The sequence below is a fragment of the Oncorhynchus masou genome, chromosome 6 (genome assembly GCF_036934945.1).
Source record: "Oncorhynchus masou masou isolate Uvic2021 chromosome 6, UVic_Omas_1.1, whole genome shotgun sequence".
In the NCBI taxonomy this organism is placed as follows: domain Eukaryota; kingdom Metazoa; phylum Chordata; class Actinopteri; order Salmoniformes; family Salmonidae; genus Oncorhynchus; species Oncorhynchus masou.
The window spans coordinates 66,941,571-66,960,456 of NC_088217.1; the positions used below are offsets into that span (position 1 = coordinate 66,941,571).

General features: G+C 47.7%; 1 protein-coding gene across 2 annotated transcripts in view; it reads left to right on the forward strand.

The window, feature by feature from the left end:
• The window catches only part of nrp2a (neuropilin 2a), a 65,910-nt gene extending 49,043 nt beyond the window's left edge, over window positions 1-16,867 (forward strand). Inside the window, exons 12-17 of one of the 2 annotated variants that reach the window (XM_064969421.1) lie at window positions 164-325; window positions 6,212-6,477; window positions 7,129-7,225; window positions 8,654-8,686; window positions 14,178-14,237; window positions 14,535-16,867. In XM_064969421.1, coding sequence (XP_064825493.1) covers window positions 164-325; window positions 6,212-6,477; window positions 7,129-7,225; window positions 8,654-8,686; window positions 14,178-14,237; window positions 14,535-14,851 — 935 coding nt within the window. In that variant the 3' untranslated portion in view covers window positions 14,852-16,867. The other variant, XM_064969422.1, reaches the window with a different exon arrangement.
• Window positions 16,868-18,886: the final 2,019 nt, after the last annotated feature.

The window sequence follows — 18,886 nt, forward strand, 5'->3', positions numbered from 1 at the left end:
TCTGTCTCTCTCTCTCTGTCTCTCTCTCTCTCTCTGTGTGTCTCTCTCTCTCTCTCTGTCTCTCTCTCTCTGTGTCTCTCTCTGTGTCTCTCTCTCTCTCTGTGTCTCTCTCTGTGTCTCTCTCTGTGTCTTTCTCCGTCCCTCTCCCACCCTTTCTCTCCAGGAGCTAGCTCCTCCCCTCCATCCATGGGTGGTGTGTGTGACTTTGAGCAGGGTCTGTGTGGCTGGACTCACGACCCCAGCGCCTCGCTCCATTGGTCCCTCCACAACAGCTCCAAAGCCCCAGCCCAGGGCCCTGGCCTGAACCTCACTCTGCCCCCCATCGGTAAGTCTCCCTGAGCATAGCACAGCGAGCTTCCCCACCTAAGTCAGAGTTGGCAATGGTGGTTCACCACAACCATCTTCAGAAGGCAAGAAAGAGGTTAGATCGCCACTTGGGCTAATTTAGCTTGATATACAGTATAGTCCTTGTTTAGTGTTTGTGGACATGTGGAGGTACAACAACTCTGTTTGAGCCTCAGCCGAGGCTGATTTTGTGACTTATAAACACACACAACCGCACACTTATAATGTGTAACTCCTCCAGTCTGCTCTCTGTGACCGCGCTACAACTCTGTGATGCTAACGGAGCGTTCCCGGGAGCGTTCTGGACAGGAAAAGGTTAAGAACCCGTAGCACTTATTAACTACAGAGGCAAGAGATTCCAGAGGAAAAAAACAGGAAAACCATTATTCCCAGCCGCGCATTCCTGCCCCTCGATTACCTTGCAGGCAAATCTCTAGCTTTCTAAGTAGACTTCCATGTACTTAGAGCAATTATTAAGTTCCCTTTATACATACCCCCAGATCAAAAAAGAGTGAAGCTTTTGGCATATTAATTAAAGATATGAGCAGTTTGGAGTTTTTCTTTGAGGTTTCCTTACACTGACTGTGCTATAAATGGCATCCTATCTGCTATATGGTGCACTACTATTGACCAGGTCCCTATGAGATGGCCCTATGGGTCCTGGTCAAAAGTAGTGCACTATAATAGGGAATAGGGGGCCATTCGGGACTCAGGGGTTAAAGGGATTGTTATCCTGACCTTGTTTTAAAATTCATTGGTTTTGATATATTTCGAATAGGACCCATGAAATATTTAACGAGCTGCAAGCTGTGAAGAATTGACGGCGGAGCTTCAGGACCTGCTCGCGCTCAAAGTGGTTGGGAATCTCTGTCACCTGGGCTTTAGATCGGGGAATCCCTGGGTATGTAGGTCGAAGATTGTAGCCTAATCATCATTAGCCTAAGAGAGAGGCTCTCTCGCTCGCTCTCTCTCCCCTCTCTCCCTCCCTCCCTTCCTTTATCTCTCTCGTGACCCAGAAAACCCAGACCCAGTAACCTCTTGATCTCTCTCCCTTTTAAAATGTGAAAACATAACAGCTTGGAGAACATGCGCTGTAGCATATCAACGTGTGGCGCTGGCGGCGTCCATAACGAGGCCTGTGTTTGTAGATTGAGTTCTCCTTGTCTCCGCTCGCTGCAGGAGACTGCTGAGAAAATGGATTAATAATGCTGTTGCATCATATCACGTGAACGCGCCCCTCTCGATTATGAGCTGTCTGCTGAACAAGCTGCGGAACAATGGGGGGGGTAGCGTTCAGAGACGCTGGGTTCACCCGAGGTGTAAGGAGATGGGGGTTCTCAAGAAAAACATTAAAATCAGTTTGATAAAGTGGGGATGTTTTCCGTGTGGCGAAGACCCACACATGCACACACACAGATGTACGGACGCATACACACACACACACACACAGTCACACACACACACACACACACAGTGATAGACAGTGCCGTATGGTGCTGAATGGGAGAGCACCTTACACACACTGTGGTGTTTGGAAGGGCCAAGGGAGACCCTGTCACACACGCTGTCTGGTGTGACACACACACTAGAGAGCAGAGGGGGGCTGTCATCGTGGATGAAGCTTTCTTCCCCCTCCACAGATACTACTGTGTGATCTGCTAGACAGACTAGACAGACTATTAGGGTGGCTACACACATGCACATACTGTACTGCACAGTATAATATACACTTCAAATTTCAGTCGTCTCCCAGATTCAAGTTAGGCACACATTGTAGGCTGTACATTTCCTTGACAAAGTGTTCAATTCATAACAAGCGAGTGATCTGAATTGACATTGCGGATGCTGATATCTGTCCTTTACCGGTAGTCTATACCTATAATATAATCAAGTAAACGACTTAGTTCCCTCCACGACAGCACATTCTTTTACGACGCACATTTAGCTACAGTAACCATAACATGGACAGCAAAGCACAATACTGAATTTAGTTGGCATTAAATCAAACTTTAATTTTTCTGCAGAAAATAGTCACTCTTGTGGTTCTACAGGTTCTCATGCTGTGATCCACACATCAAAGTCTCTGTGTTGGACTGAGTCTTTAAGCTGTGAAAAAGACCCTCCATGTTAGTGGAGAAAGAAATGGCCCTTGGAGTCCCTCACGTTTACATCCTCCTCCTCTTGGGGTCGTAGTCCTGGTGAGGGCTGCTGCTCCTCATATCGCCACCATCTCTCCTAGTGGAGGCTGCTGATTGGTTGTTGGAGACTGCTGTCTGGCTCGTGGCTGTCTGGCTAGTGGATGATTGTTTAGTGGCTGTCTGGGTCGTTGGCCAAAACATAGCGAAATTCTGCTGGCTGGATGACCAAAATGTAGCAGCTGCTGATTGGTTGGGCCAGACTGTGTTCTTGGTAGTGGCTGCTGACTGGCTGGGCCAGACTGTTGCCTGGCCTTTAGCTGCTGACTGGCTGGGCCAGACTGTTGCCTGGCCTTTAGCTGCTGACTGACTGGGCCAGACTGTGGCCTGGCCTTTAGCTGCTGACTGACTGGGCCAGACTGTTGCCTGGCCTTTAGCTGCTGACTGACTGGGCCAGACTGTGGCCTGGCCTTTAACTGCTGATTGACTGGGCCAGACTGTGGCCTGCCAAGTGGCTAGTGCTTGGCTGTTGTCTTTCACCTCCACAACAACATTGACATCCATTGGCTCCACATCCTGATGACAATGCACTTGATTGTTGATGTTGGTCTGGGGCCCCTCTTTCCAGTCCATAAAATTATCCTGGTCTTGTCCATAGCTGGAGTTTGGCTGGAAGGTGGCAGGGGCTGAGTTGGGCTGGAACTGGCATGCAGGTGGGGTATTCAAGAATCGACTTTGCCATTGTCCCTGCAATTAATCAATCATTAAATCAAATTGTACTTATAAAGCCCTTTTTACATCAGTATTTTTGAGAAACCCGCCCTGACCAGGGCTCTGGTCAAAAGTATTTCACAAGCTATATAAGGGAATAAGTTGCCATTTCAGACTACTCACTATAAACTAGGCTAAACAAACCTGGCTGAACTAGGTTTGTTTGGCCTCGATTATAGTGAGTAGTCTGAAATGTTTAGGCCAGACTGTGTTCTTGGTAGTGGCTGCTGATTGGCTGGGTCAGACTGTTGCCTGGCCTTAAGCTGCTGATTGACTGGGCCAGACTGTGGCCTGCCAAGTGGCTAGTGCTTGGCTGTTGTCTTTCACCTCCACAACAACATTGACATCCATTGGCTCCACATCCTGATGACAATGCACTTGATTGTTGTTGTTGGTCTGGGGCCCCTCTTTCCAGTCCATAAAATTATCCTGGTCTTGTCCATAGCTGGAGTTTGGCTGGAAGGTGGCAGGGGCTGAGTTGGGCTGGAACTGGCATGCAGGTGGGGTATTCAAAAATCGACTTTGCCATTGTCCCTGCAATGAATCGATCAATAAATCAGATTGTACTTCTAAAGCCCTTTTTACATCAGCATTTGTCTCAAAGTGTTTTTGAGAAACCCGCCCTAGAACCAGGGCTCTGGTCAAAAGTATTTCACTAGCTATATAGGGAACAAGTTGCCATTTCAGACTACTCACTATAATCTTGGCCAAACAAACCTGGTTCTGGTTGGCAGCCACTCCAGGCACGGGAGATTCTCCTGTCATCTGTGTGATCAGCCATGAGGCGAGAACGTCCTTCGGAACCATCCTCAACACTAACCAGGTGAACTGGTCCAAAGGGAAGGGATGGAAAGGCCCAAACTGGCTCAGATATTGGAGATAGTCCATTATTGAAAGAACTTGTTGTAATTTTAGTTTTTTTAAATTGTTCGAGAGCAGATAGCAATGTGATAGGCAACGCTTCTCAAGGGCCTAAATGATGTGGCTGACCTCTAGAACCTTGCTTCAACAGGTGTTCGGATGACATCACAGCTGCATCACAATCGAGGTCAATGACTATGACATTGTGCACTGTGCTCATCCGAGTTCCGTTTCTATGGTCTCACTTCAACTCAACAGCAATAAAGGCCCATTCCTTAATAAAAATGTGTTTTCTATGAAATAAATCAAATAAATGTTTTATATGAAGCTGAGGGATGGAACTGGAGAAATGTCATCACCAAACAATTTTGTAGATGGAGCTATACATGCAAGGACTGAAAGTCCATGGGGTCAAAATGATCGTTATAATCATTTTTTGAAAACAGACACCTGTTGCCTGGATACAGGGGACATAACATATACTATTTATGTATATATTACATCATTCATGTCAGTTTAATATACAACGGTTTATACATGAACATTCAGTTGGAATATGGTGATGCCAATATCCATCACTTCGTCGTGCCTAGTGCCTCTTGGACACGTGATTTTCATCTGTAGTTCCCTCACCTAACTGCTCTAACACACACTGCGATAAAGCACAGGTGATTTTGTCAGGATTGTGTTGATACTGGTCCCATCGCCCAATTAACTCTACACCCCCCCCCCCCCCAACCCCGCGTCAGGGTTCCAAGTCACATCCAATTTACTAACTAAACATATTCTATAAACTACTTGACTGTGTTTAACACAGTACTATTCAAATCAAATCAAATTTATTTATATAGCCCTTCGTACATCAGCTGATATCTCAAAGTGCTGTACAGAAGCCCAGCCTAAAACCCCAAACAGCAAGCAATGCAGGTGTAGAAGCACGGTGGTTAGGAAAAACTCCCTAGAAAGGCCAAAACCTAGGAAGAAACCTAGAGAGGAACCAGGCTATGTGGGGTGGCCAGTCCTCTTCTGGCTGTGCCGGGTAGAGATTGTAACAGAACATGGCCAAGATGTTCAAATGTTCATAAATGACCAGCATGGTCGAATAATAATAAGGCAGAACAGTTGAAACTGGAGCAGCAGCACGGCCAGGTGGACTGGGGACAGCAAGGAGTCATCATGTCAGGTAGTCCTGGGGCATGGTCCTAGGGCTCAGGTCCTCCGAGAGAGAGAAGGAGAGAATTAGAGAACGCACACTTAGATTCACACGGGACACCGAATTGGACAGGAGAAGTACTCCAGATATAACAAACTGACCCCAGCCCCCTGACACATAAACTACTGCAGCACAAATACTGGAGGCTGAGACAGGAGGGGTCAGGAGACACTGTGGCCCCATCCGAGGACACCCCCGGACAGGGCCAAACAGGAAGGATATAACCCCACCCACTTTGCCAAAGCACAGCCCCCACACCACTAGAGGGATATCTGCAACCACCAACTTACCATCCTGAGACAAAGCTGAGTATAGCCTGCAAAGATCTCCGCCATGGCACAAACCAAGGGGGGGTGCCAACCCAGACAGGATGACCACATCAGTGAATCAACCCACTCAGGTGACGCACCCCTTCCAGGGACGGCATGAGAGAGCCCCAGTAAGCCAGTGACTCAGCCTCTGTAATAGGGTTAGAGGCAGAGAATCTATTGTCTAATGGGTCTACCGGAATACCAATGGGAATACCAGTCTACCGGAATACCAATGGGAATACCAGTCTACCTGAATACCTATGGGAATACCAGTCTACCTGAATACCTATGGGAATGGCTCCTTTCGGTTGGCTGTGAATTCATCCCCTTCCCTTAGTGCTTGACTCTCTCTCTGACCCTATTCTTCTGTTAGGTGGGATTTGGTATGTATCATATCCCTGTGCTATTGTAAGTCTGACCTTGTAGTTGTGGTATTGTGTGCTTTTATTCTTGTGTGCGCTGATGTGTGTGTGTACACTCCCTTGCGTATGTGCATGTATTTCCCATGTGTTCCCCTCACTGCAACATCTCAAGTCTCTAAACCCACCACTGCGTTGTCTCCCTTCCCCACACAGACCTGAATAGCTACCTGTACATCGAAGCCAACCCCAAGACGGAGCAGCAGCGAGCCAGGATCCTAAGCCCCATGGTGGGACTCGACACAGGGCCTCTCTGCCTGCTCTTCTCCTACCAGCTGTGGGGAGAGGCCCAGGGCACCCTGCGCATCCTTCTCCGCGATGCCCATCACGAGGAGACCCTTCTATGGTCACTCCACGGTGACCAGGGACCCGTTTGGAAGGAGGGTCGCACCATCCTGCCCCGATCCCCCAAAGAGTTCCAGGTATTCGGGCGTTAGCATGCTCCCCTCTCTCTACCATGAAAATAGTCTGTTGGAGTTAGCTGGAGAAACAAGTAGAAGTATATTACTAGTGGTTATGTGTTGCAGCGATTCTATGTACAAGATATATCCCTGCATCTACATGTAGGTCATTTGTTTCTTCTTCCACTAATCTTCCTCCTCCTTCCCCTAATCCTCCTTCCCCTACTCTTCCTCCTCCTTCCCCTAATCTTCCTCTTCTTTCCCCTACTCTTCCTTCCTCTTCCTTTCCTTCCTCTTCCTTCCCTTCCTCTTCCTTCCCTTACACTTCCTCCTCCTCTTCCTTCCCCTACTCCTCCTCCTTCCCCTACTCCTCCTCCTTCCCCTAATCTTCCTCTTCTTTCCATTACTCTTCCTTCCTCTTCCTTTTCTTCCTCTTCCTTCCCTTCCTCTTCCTTCCCTTACTCTTCCTCCTCCTCCTTCCCCTACTCCTCCTCCTCCTTCCCCTACTCTTCCTCCTCCTTACCCTACTCTTCCTCCTCCTTACCCTAATATTCCTCCTCCTTCCCCTACTCTTTCTCTTCCTCTTCCTTCTCTTCCTCTTCCTTCCCCTACTCCTCCTTCTCCTACTCTTCCTCTTCCTCCTCCTTCCCCTACTCTTCCTCCTCCTTTCAGGTGGTTATGGAAGGCTTCGTTGACCAGGGAACCAAGGGCCATATCATGATCGACAACATCCACATGAATTCTGGTACACCTTTGGAGGAGTGCACACGTAAGCCTGCAGATCATACAAACACGTGTACACACACTCACTGACACACATACAAACATGTGCACACACACACCTGACCCTCCAGCACCCCAGTTATTTTCCTCTGTCATCCCACCACCACACCACTCAACTTCTGTTCCCCCCTCTATCTCTCTCTCTCCATCATCCCTTCATTCCTTTTCTATCTCCTCCTCCTCCTCTCCTCCCCTGGGGTCCCTGACTTGTCACTCCAGTTGTGCTCTAAACACCCCACTACACACACACACACACACACACACACACACACACACACACACACACACAAACCCAAACACACACCCCAAGTTCCCTCATTGGAATCTTGGGGACAGACTTGACTGTTACTACTGAAAGCCGTAGCGAAGAGATGAAAGGAGAGAGAATGAACGAAAGAGTGGAGTGTTATTCCTCTGCCAGAAAAAGAAAGGAAGAATGGAAAGTAGGCCATAAATGCCCCGTGGGCCCCCGCGATGCTAATCTATGTTTCGTTAGATTTCTTCTTCTCTCGTATCTGTAAACAGAGCTTTCCAGAGCCGTCAAAGCAATAGATCCGGCACTGGTGTGTGTGTGTGTGTATGTGTGCGTGGGTGTGTGTGCGTGCGTGCGCTGGGCTTTTAATCTAGCCAGAGCAGGGGGGTTTAGGAGTAGGTCTTAAACAGATCACAGACAGACTGTGGGTTCTGAGCCAGAAACCTGCCATCATCGAGTTTGACTTCATAGAGTTGGGCTGTGTGTGTGTGTGTGTGTGTGTGTGTGTGTGTGTGTGTGTGTGTGTGTGTGTGTGTGTGTGTGTGTGTGTGTACGGTAGTGTGGTTGTTAGACGAAAGATGAAAACCCGTCCCCCCCCTCTGTCAACCTGTGTGGAAGTGCCTCCACTCCTCTCCGCCTCTACACATTTTCTCCTTCTTCCTCATTCCCAAGGCATGCTGGGAGTGTTCTTATCAACCAGCGCAGTCGAGTTTGTTCACAGCACATTGGTGTTACAGCCAAGAAGGCCCCACTTCCCAAGTCTGCCCTCTCGCAGGCCCCCATTCTTTTTGTTGCCATTCCAAGTCAATCAGACTGAACGTTGTGTGTGCAGTCAGCCAGCCAGGCAGCAACCTTCCCAGCACAACTGGACTCCGCAACTTTGAATGACTCAAACTTCCCACAGTCACCCTCCAAGTCTCCCAACTCACAATAACACACTCTTTGACATTGCATTCTACCCCAAGAAGAGACATACCCACATGCACTTTCATTGTGCTTCTTTTGAGTTGAAGTATTAAGAAAGTTGTCAGTAGGCAATAGAGTGATATCAGTGCCAACAGAAATTTAATCCAAATTCAATTTGTTTTAATGTTCTTGGCTGACTTTCCAAGCTATTGTACAGGTTATAAACAGTCTTGTTTGTTTCTTTCTTTCTTTCAGAACCCTTCGCTGCCTTCCTTCCCGACATGACGGGTGAGTTTGCGCCCCTTTGGCCGTGTAATGATGTCACTTCCTGCGCAAATGTTTTCTGCTTCCTGCTCGCTGCGCTGCGCTGCACTGTACAGCTTTGGCTAATGGGAGCTTTGCTTGATGGCACCCATGTGACAAGCCCCGTCCAATCAATGGAAATGGGTGTGCAAGAGCTGTGTTTGCCGCTTGACTAATGCTGCCTTGGTGACCAACGATTCCCAAGAATCATCATCATCAGCATCCAGGCATCATCAAAGGACATCAGAGCCCACTGAATCCAGCAGAATCCAGTTTATTGCAGAGAAATTCATACTATTGCTTTGACATCCATAGTTTTAAAAGAATTGTCTGCCTCAATAGAAGAATTGGGAGAGCTATAGGGGATTGATGTTATTACTTGATATAGTGTTTTTGGCTGCTGGTTCCAATAAGATAAGAGCTTGGGAATTTGTGTGTGTGCAATTTCTTCCTCCACCGTGACGCACGCACGTAGACACACACACACACAGACACACACACAGACAGACTCATACACACACACACACAGACAGACTCATACACACACACACAGACAGACTCATACACACACACACACAGACAGACTCATACACACACACACACACACATGCACACCACCACCCCCACACAGACACACACACAGAGACTCACACACACACACACACACACACACACACACACACACACACACACACCACCCCCACACAGACACACACACACATGCACACCACCACCCCCACACAGACACACGCACACAGACTCATACACACACAGACAGACTCATACACACACACATGCACACCCCAACACCACCACCCCCGCACACACATGCACACTTCGTAGTGAAACGTAATCAAATAGAGTGACTCAGCTGCAACGCCGGTGTCTCTCTCATCCATTCAGCTCTGTCTAATGAGCGTGTGCACAGTGCAGTGGCAGGTACACGCACCATTTCTCTCTGTAATTATGTGGCATGGTCGAATACTCAGGGTGGCTTCAACTCCACACCATACATGGGGTCTCTCTCTCTCTCTCTCTTTCTCGAGTCCTTAAACTGCTGGTTTTGTTCCTTATTCTTAGCTTAGACCTGAGTGCTTGGAAACGGTTGTCGGCCTATGAGTTCACAGACCTGTATGAATAGGAGAGCTTGTGTCTTGGAAGACGTTGTAAGAGGGGTTCATAGGATTGAAGTAGAGGAGCTGTGTTTGGGTGTTGGGAGAGTCTCCACGGAGATACTTCTTGGCTTGAAGATGAAAGAACTGGACAAGAGAGCACCAAAGACGAGAACAGAACTGAGCAATGTGTTTTCCAAGGAAATCCATTTGAACCTGCCAAACAAATTCCATCACCGTCTCCAAATTAAAGAGAGAACAATCCATAACATTCCTATGTCGGCTCCATGGGGTCTTATGATTGGTCAGTGGAGCATTGGAACTTCCTGTACCAACAGGAAATAGTGGCTCCTCATTGGGGGGGGGAGGGGGGGGGGGGCATTTTACTTCATCAGCGGAGTCACGTAACATTGCATCAGTGAATTTTCAATTGAATTTACATTAAGTCAACAACTTACAGTTTGTGTCTTGATCCAACCCAGGTTTCAATCATAAATCAACCACAGTGCTTGAAACCTCTTTTGGTTTGATTTCTTTCAAACTGAATTTGTTTGTTGACAAGTGAATTAGTCTGAATTAGTCTGTCCGGTGTGTGTGTGTGTGTGTGTGTGTGTGCGCGTGCGCGTGTGCGTCTGTCCGTTCTGTTACAGCTAATTGCCACGCCCTTTGTTTCACACCCAAGTTATTACACGAGAGCTTTATTCATTGGAGCACTGGATCAATTCAATCCCACACTCATTGAACATCCGTAGCTATGCTTCCACTGCTCTCAGTGTGAAAGTCACCTCTCTGGCCCTCGGCTGCAACCCAAGCTTCAATCCTCAGCTGATAAAAACCAACAAAAAAAATGTAAAAACCTGATGCGTTTTGATTTATTTCAGCCATTATCTGTGATGAATAACTTTTCCCCCCTGTTTGAGCCGGCATGCTTGTGCATGCCCATGTGCTCGTACGCCTGCTGTTCATGTGATGGAAAGCCACAGGGGAGAAAAATCAACACCAAAACAAAGCAGTCCATTGGATGTGCTTTGCTTGCACCTCCCACCCCGAGCCAACATATTCCTTATCTCTCCACCAGGGGGAGGTGTTCCTGGCGGGAGTGACCCCACAGTAGACACGTTGGCGCTGCCACTGGTACCCACCCTCTGGTACTACCTCGTGGCCGCCGGGGGCGCCCTGATACTCCTGGCGGTGGCCATCTTGGTACGATCGCTCTGTTGCCATCGACGAAGGCTGGCAGCGAAGAAGAGCCAGCTCTCTGTGGCCTACCACAGCCAGTCCCAGTACTTTCAGTACTCCCAGTGCTCAGCCAGTAACCCGGTGACGGCCGCTCCAGGGACGGAGCCCGTGCTCACCGTGAGGCTAGACAACCACGTCCGCCAAACGTATGCCCTCTGCTGAAAGGAAGAGGTGGTCCTTACAGCTAAACCCCTCCCCTTTTGATGGCTCATGGATGAAGCAACCGGGGACAAGGATTGGAGTGGTCTTGGAAGTGACATTTTCTGGGCCCTGCTTTCATCATCAGCGGATGTTACTGTTTTACACTATTTCTGTAACTTGAACCTGTCTACGGACTACGTAGAGATAAAGCGATCTTTGCGATTGGCTTGTTTCAAACCCAACCTCCAGCCTTACTATTGGTTCTAGTTCTGGTTCCTAACCCATGGGCTTCCTGGAATCGCGCCAGCACGGACACACTCTGTGTGGGCTAGCCTCCCGGCCCAGTGTGGGTGTCGTGGTTCAGTCATGTAAAACCATCCAGCGCTGTCAGACCACAAACAGACAGGCGAGAGATACTGTCTCACTGACAGCTCTGCTGGCAACACTATGAGAGAGAGATAGAAAGAGAAGAGAGAGAGAGAGTAGGGGGAATGTCACAGTCAGAGCCAATGGATGCTCTACAGGAGCGACTTCGTTGTAAAGATGGTGCTTCAGGACAGGCTGCTGAGTTGTCAGTGTTACTATCGCTGAAGGAGATGTTAAATGGATACACCTTAACAGTTGTCTTATGTTTTGTTTATGATGAGTGGGCCGGGTTATTGGCTATTACCAGTGTAAGACAACAACAAAAAAAGCATGTTTGAATATGACATTTTTTACGTGTCGCTCTTATTGACCTGACGAATCGATCTCATTTGCGCAGCTCAAGAATAGCATTTTAGTTGTCCCACGCCGGAATCCCCGCGTCACGCTTCTGATTGAATATGACCCCTCAGTCTGTGAGCAGAGTCCCTCTCTTTATAATGTCGTCATCGTCAGTGATTAATGTTCATTCCCACATTGTTTGTGCTCTGTCTCGGAAAGTCCTCGATGGTGTCACCCATGTGAAAACATGTGGCTGGTAAGCCCCACATCCAACCCTATGCAGTACTCTGAAACAGCTGGAAGCCATTTTTTTTTTTTTTTTTTTTGTCTTCTGTTGAGAACGCTCCAAAACATAGAAACCAAAGACAAACTGCAAACGATGCTTCCCTATGACATAAGATGGATGCTGGCAAGATGCATCCCTCGTTAGAAAGTTGAGGGTATGAAACAAAAGGGCCAAGAATGTCATGCTATAACAACTGGTGGTCAAGATCATTGGAAATATGTTTGAAATGGGACCAGGCCCAATTACGATAATAGCTAGCACATATTTAAGTTGGTTTGTTAGTGGTTATGTCGAGCTCTGAGGATCAGATGGCCCTTAAAGGGGAAGTTCACCCAATTTACAAAACGGTGGCCATGTAAATAAAGCCTAAGCATGGATTCTATAGGCTGCTTTCAGGGGAAGAAAAACAATATTTAATTGTGCGTGAACTATCCCTTTATTAATGATCAACAGTTATCAATCTCACCAGTATTGTACATCCAGAGGTAGTTTAGTTCAATTCCTGCCCATTTAACCACCAAATATGTCAGAGGTGTTTTCCGATCTCAAAGGCCGCCTATGAGATGAGTCCACGTCCCATAGTTGTGTCGATCCACCGATATGCCTCAACCCCGAATGAGTGGAAAAAATAAACCACTAAATCAAATCAGTCAATGATGAGGCTTCCATTTACAAGCGGTGGCCCGGGATGTGAACTTACCTCGACATAAGACCAATTCCCAGGTCTGGAAGCATCTGACAAACTTTGAGTTTGTAATGAACTGTCCCTTTAAGTAGGACAACCGAATGTGTTTTACGGTTAGAATGATGCCTCCACAATAGTAAGTAAAACATTTCTGTGGAAGCCACTATGTTATCTGTCGGTTTAGATAACGGCTAAAAGGGACATATTGAGTGGGGTGAATGTGTGTGGCAATCCAGGCTTTTTTAGTTTCCTCAGAGCGACGAGAAGTTTTCTTGGCACCCTCTCACAATGTGCTTTTACATTAACCGGGGGTTGGGCACCCCACTCTGTCCATCTCACCGTAGGTCCGCTCCCAAGCTCTTAATATCTCTAATCAGGTAATGGAGCGATAACATTTATTTAGTCTGCAGTAAGCACTTTTCTCTTTTCCCGTCTCCTGCACACACACCGACACAATCTCTCACGCATACACACACACACACACACACACGTACACTCTCTCTCACACAGACGCACATACACCCCTCCCCCGGCACACACACACACTGTACCCCCCCTTCCCACACACACACACACACACACACACACACACACACACACAGCAGCCAATAGCCGTTGCCCCTGGAGACCACATTAATGATTCTCGTTGAGGGCTCCAGTTAAGGTGTTTCTTGCCAAGCAATTACTCCCACCTCTGTCCACATGCCAAGTGTTGCACACACACACACCTCGCGAGATGACAACAAACCTGAAGTTAAAGTGCCGTTTAAAAAAAACAGTGTCGGGGGGGGGGGCACTTCTTAGCACCACTCTCAGTGCTGACACTCGTTGGTGTCTCGTGATGATCACACCACATCACAATGCAGTGGGTGGAAGCCAGGAGGGGACTGTGTTTGATTATATCTTCATCTGTTTAGAGCTCAGTGCATAATCTATTTGTAGGATGAGGATGATGATGAGGAGGATGATGATGACGACGGTGAAATTGTTTACTGATACTTCACTTGGGCTCCGGAACCTCTTTGTGAGCAATGTGAAAAGTGTGATTTGAAATAGTTCAATGAATGTGAATATGGTGTGTGGTAATAAAGTGGTATTTTTCTATGTTGTGGTACATGTCTGTATGCCACTGGACTTGAGCATCCCCAACACATATTATAGTCATTAATTAGTGTAATTAGTCATTACAGTCAAGGAAGATTGACATATACAGCTTACATTATTGCACGAAACCAACATGTACTGTAGGGATACTTGGCATTGTACATACGTTGTACAATCGTTCTGTTGTATCTTCTTCTCTCATAGATAAGAGGCCAGAGTTTGGAGACAGCAGACTTTTTAATGGCAGGGACCAGTTAGATGGAGGTAAGTGTTTCCACCGACTACAATGTATTTTAAGTGTCCATTACGGCAAAATGTTTTTCCAAATGTGAAAAAACACCTAGTTTCTAATAAGCCTCTCTTTTTCTCTCCTTTCCTCCTCTCTCTCTCGCTCCCTCTCCCCTCCTTTCTCTCCTCTCCCCTGTCTCTTCTCTCTCTCTCTCTCCTCTCCCCTGTCTCCTCTCTCTCTCACTCGCTCCCTCTCCCCTCCTCTCTCTCATCTCCCCTGTCTCTTCTCTCTCTCTCTCTCCTCCATCTCTCTCTCTCTCTCCTCTCGTCCAGGCTGGGCGTTCCCCAAGGAGTTGCGTACGGCGGCCCCGTCCTCCGAGCAGCCGGAGACGCTCGTCTCCTCCTCGGCAGAGAAGGACAACTCGTGGCTGTACACGCTAGACCCCATCCTGGTCACCATCATCGTTATGAGCTCCCTGGGCGTGCTGATGGGAGCTGTGTGTGCCGGCCTGCTGCTCTACTGCACATGCTCCTACAGTGGCCTGTCTTCGCGTAGTTCTACCACGCTGGAGAACTACAACTTTGAGCTGTACGACGGCCTCAAGCACAAGGTGAAGCTCAACCAGCAGCGCTGCTGCACCGAGGCATGAGGCGAAAGAGTAGAGAGAGGAGAGGAGTTGAGGAAAGGAGAGAGGCGGCCATTTTGAGGAGATTATCTCCTCTTTTGTTTTCTCTGCGTAGCTTGGACTGTGAATTTCCTTTCTGAGCTGAAGGACTACACCTGCCAGATGGAAGGGCATTTTGGGGAAAAGCCACTTTTTAGACTGATCTTGAGACCCCTCCCCCCTACTTCAATCAAAGTGGTGCAGTCCAGTGTGGGGTTTTCTGGACAGAAGCCATTGAGGGAACGATTGGGTATTTCCCAGAGTGGTCCCTATAGCGGACTGTTCCATTGACAGAGGAGTTCAAATATCAACACATATCAATGGGCAAATACCTACTATTCCCCCCCCCCCCCCCCCCATATAAATACATCATAGTTTTCTTGGTCTAGTTTATAAACTGGAAAGATGTTAGGCTAAACTCCTTGACACTGAAAACGCCTTAGACAGGTGCTTAGATAGTGTTTCTCTATCACCTGGACACAGTGGCTTAGACATGTGGACACAGTGGCCTAGAACCTAGTGAAGTGAATTCTTTCTGAAGTGTTTTTTTTTTCTAACAGACCTGTGGTATTTTTAAACTAATCGCCATCTTTGGTGTGTGTCTTTTTGTTATTTGTTCAAGCCTTCTCTGTTTTATCGCTTGTTTTATCTCGTTGCCAGCCTGTAAATGCTGATAAATAAAGGAGGGAGGAGGAGGAGGGGGGAGTTCTAATCACGTTCTCTTCTAAACGTGTTCTGTTGAAGATCGAAAGCAAGGGGGTTTATTGTCAGATTTAGTTTCAGGCTGTTGTTGCCGGTGGGTTGCTTCGAAAAGAAGGTTGACGGTCGTGTTTCCAGTAAACTGTGACTAGGTGAAGTAAAAACGTCAAGGTGAAGATGGTTTTGGTCAGTGCAGCGTATGGATTGCTGGGAAATCCAGGCAGAGACTGAATAGCTGTCGACAAATGAGAACTGATGAAGAGAGAAGAAAAAAAGTAATCAATGGATCACTAAATCCTAAAATCAACCTCTCCGGGCACAATGTACTCTGAACGAATCGACAATAAAACACAAAGTGGGATACAAAAACAAAATATATATATATATTCTAGACCATTGCTTGACAGTGGACACACATCTGAGCTTGAAGTCAGCGATTGGTAGAGGAAGCACCAGTTGGAAGGACACCATTCCCTCAGAGTGGACCGATGTGGTCTTTGGTGTCATGATTCGTGCTCTTCTCGTCTGATGTTTGTTGCTCTTTTTTTCCCACACTTTGACTCCATTTTGCATTGTCACGGCCAGGCTGGCGTTTTAACAGGAAACGGGTTCACGGGGAGAGGTAAAACCAGGAGGATTTAAACACACATCTGCTCCCTCTGGACTGTCTAGCCTTGCGAAGGAGGAGAGGGAAAGCGAGCAGTAAATATTTCCACTGTACCTCAGACTTCTCACTTTCACACACACACTGATCACACACACTGATCACACACACGCATACACAGCGTGCACCATGCTAGCACACACACACACACACCGAAGAAATATTATTCCGGTCATTCTGATGCGATGCTGGGCATGTATAGGTCTGTGTGCGTCTGGAGGCACTGGAGTGGACCCAGGCTAGTGGGGGGGGGGGGGGGGTTGCTGGGCAATGAGGTGGAGCCTATCCCCTCCTCCCTTCTGCCCTCCACCCCACCAAACCCACATTCCCTCTCCTATCCCAGAGGCTCCCATCACTGGACCCCACTGACTCTCTTCCAGGTGCCTTGGAGCTTCTGTGGCCCAGCTTGCCTTTGTAGCCCGTGTCAGATTACAGATACAGGACCGCAGCCCAGTCTGTCTGGGCAAGGAGGGGCCAAAACACACCTCCCTGGGCAAGAGAGGGGCTAAACCTCACAAAGGACCACTCTGATTCTGGGCAGACCTAATTGTTGCTTGGAGGCTTTGTACAGAAATGCTCTTTTTATGATTGTTATTAATATTGTTATTCTGATTATTTAATAAAGGATTTATACCATAGAGTGGGGTTTGGTGGCCATCGCTGGATGTGCTCATTTGTCTTGCTTTGTGTGAGTTTCAGATGGGTTGTTAGTAGGAGGATATTGAGGTAACCTCGGCTTATACACGCACACACAGTACATTGTGTTGTCTATAGCCATGTACACACTTAAACACTCCGACCAACACCCTCACAGGCACATTTCTATTCACACACTGTACACCGCTTGTATTCACAAACACTCTGTATAGGTCACACGCGCACAGGCTTTCAAACATGAGCACAGACATGCATACACACAGTGTCAGCCAGCCATAGTTTTCCTCTCATCTCTCCATGGCCTCCCGTTAGCCCAGACCTCTAGTCGCCCTTGTTTAGGAGCTCCAACATTAAAGCTTTTGAAGTGCCCGGCGTCTCACACACACACAAACACACATGATTACTCTGCTTCCTCCATTTACATGGCTCCCCATCTCCTACACATGGTTTTGTTTGGCCATGTCAGCCCTCATACCTAAACACTAACACAACCAGAAAGTATGGCCTGTAACATATCCGTGACTGCAAGGATTTCTCTGGTTGGTATTGATAAGAGGGAGGAAATGGCTACAGTCTTAACATGAACAGACTGTGAATTGAATCCGAAGGGAAAGCTTAATGAAATGACATAGTTGAGCGAATTATCACTTGAGGTGGGAAATTTGGCTCCCAACCAACCAAAAAAAGGTCATTGTCTCAACTTTTCATGTCCCTCAGAATGGATTGACAGCACTCGCTGTTTGATACTTCCTGGGGAACTGTGGCTCAGCTTTGAGTGGGCTCTTTACTGAGGTAGTAACACCCACTGCTCTACAACCAGTGATTCAGAGCTTTGACACGTTGTTACCCAGTCAAAGTGGGTGCGGCTGTTAGCACGCTCTGCGGTGCAACATAACAGCCCAATTATGGTCCCTAAACACAACACCCGAACCAACAGAGGAGCGCACTACCATCTGTTAGTAAGTGTGATTGATCCCAGCAGAAACGAGCTAGCACACCAGACACAAACCATGACCGAACCGTCAACAGGAAATTACCAAAGAAGCCTGAATGTCGTTGTTCTGTCCAGGGGGGGGATCCCTCTGTTCTTACAACTAAAATTATTTAAAAAATCAAAAAATGTTTTTCCAATTTATGTTTTTTCCCTTTTCTCTATCGGTTGGAAATTAAATACGCCACAGGAGCTTTGTCCTTTCCTGACATCAGAGAGACGTCTCGTCTTCTAACGTTGCACCCGGCCAGACCAGCCTTCAAAGCATCTGTAAACTGATAGGGCCAGATTAAGAGAGGCCCCGTTCGAGGGTCACAGCAGGAAATGTATCCAACACTACTGCTAATTCATCTCTACTGTTATGCAATGGAGATGAAGGCAGGGCCGGTAGTGGACGCACAGCTCCCAGCTCATTACTCATTCTGTAATCACTGTGTCTGTGTGAGGGCGAGCTCCAACCATTTATTTGTGTCTTGATTATATGTAGAGAGTGTTGTGTGGTGAGATTGGGCGTTGCTGTATATTTTGTTGGTTGTTGGTACATTTGTTGAATGTAGGCTAGTTGGTTTGAGTGGATTTTCTCTGTGGCTGAACCGACAGATGAGCGAGAGACCTATTGACACTCTTAGCCAGTTGGATCAGAACGAGACGGAGTGACAGTCCATTCCCCCTATCAGTGATGAACAGGTGCGGACCCCAGAGAAGCACCGAGATACTGACCCAGTATCCCTTTCAGCAGCATCCAGACCCCTCACATCACTCCCTCCCTCCCCCACACACACTCCTTCTCCCTTCCACTGAGCCGCCCCCCTGTCCCACAAGGCACGCTGGGAAGTTGGCCCAGTCACATCCCTGCCTGTCCTGTCCTGTGTGCCGATGGTTCAAAGCATATATGTGGGTCAGAGGAGGGGTGTACAGGGGATCTGGGTTGCTGCTGCCATAGAAATGGAATTAGATTCTAGAATAGACTATCCCATTCAAGTCAATGTTTTGTGATAGGTGGACCGGC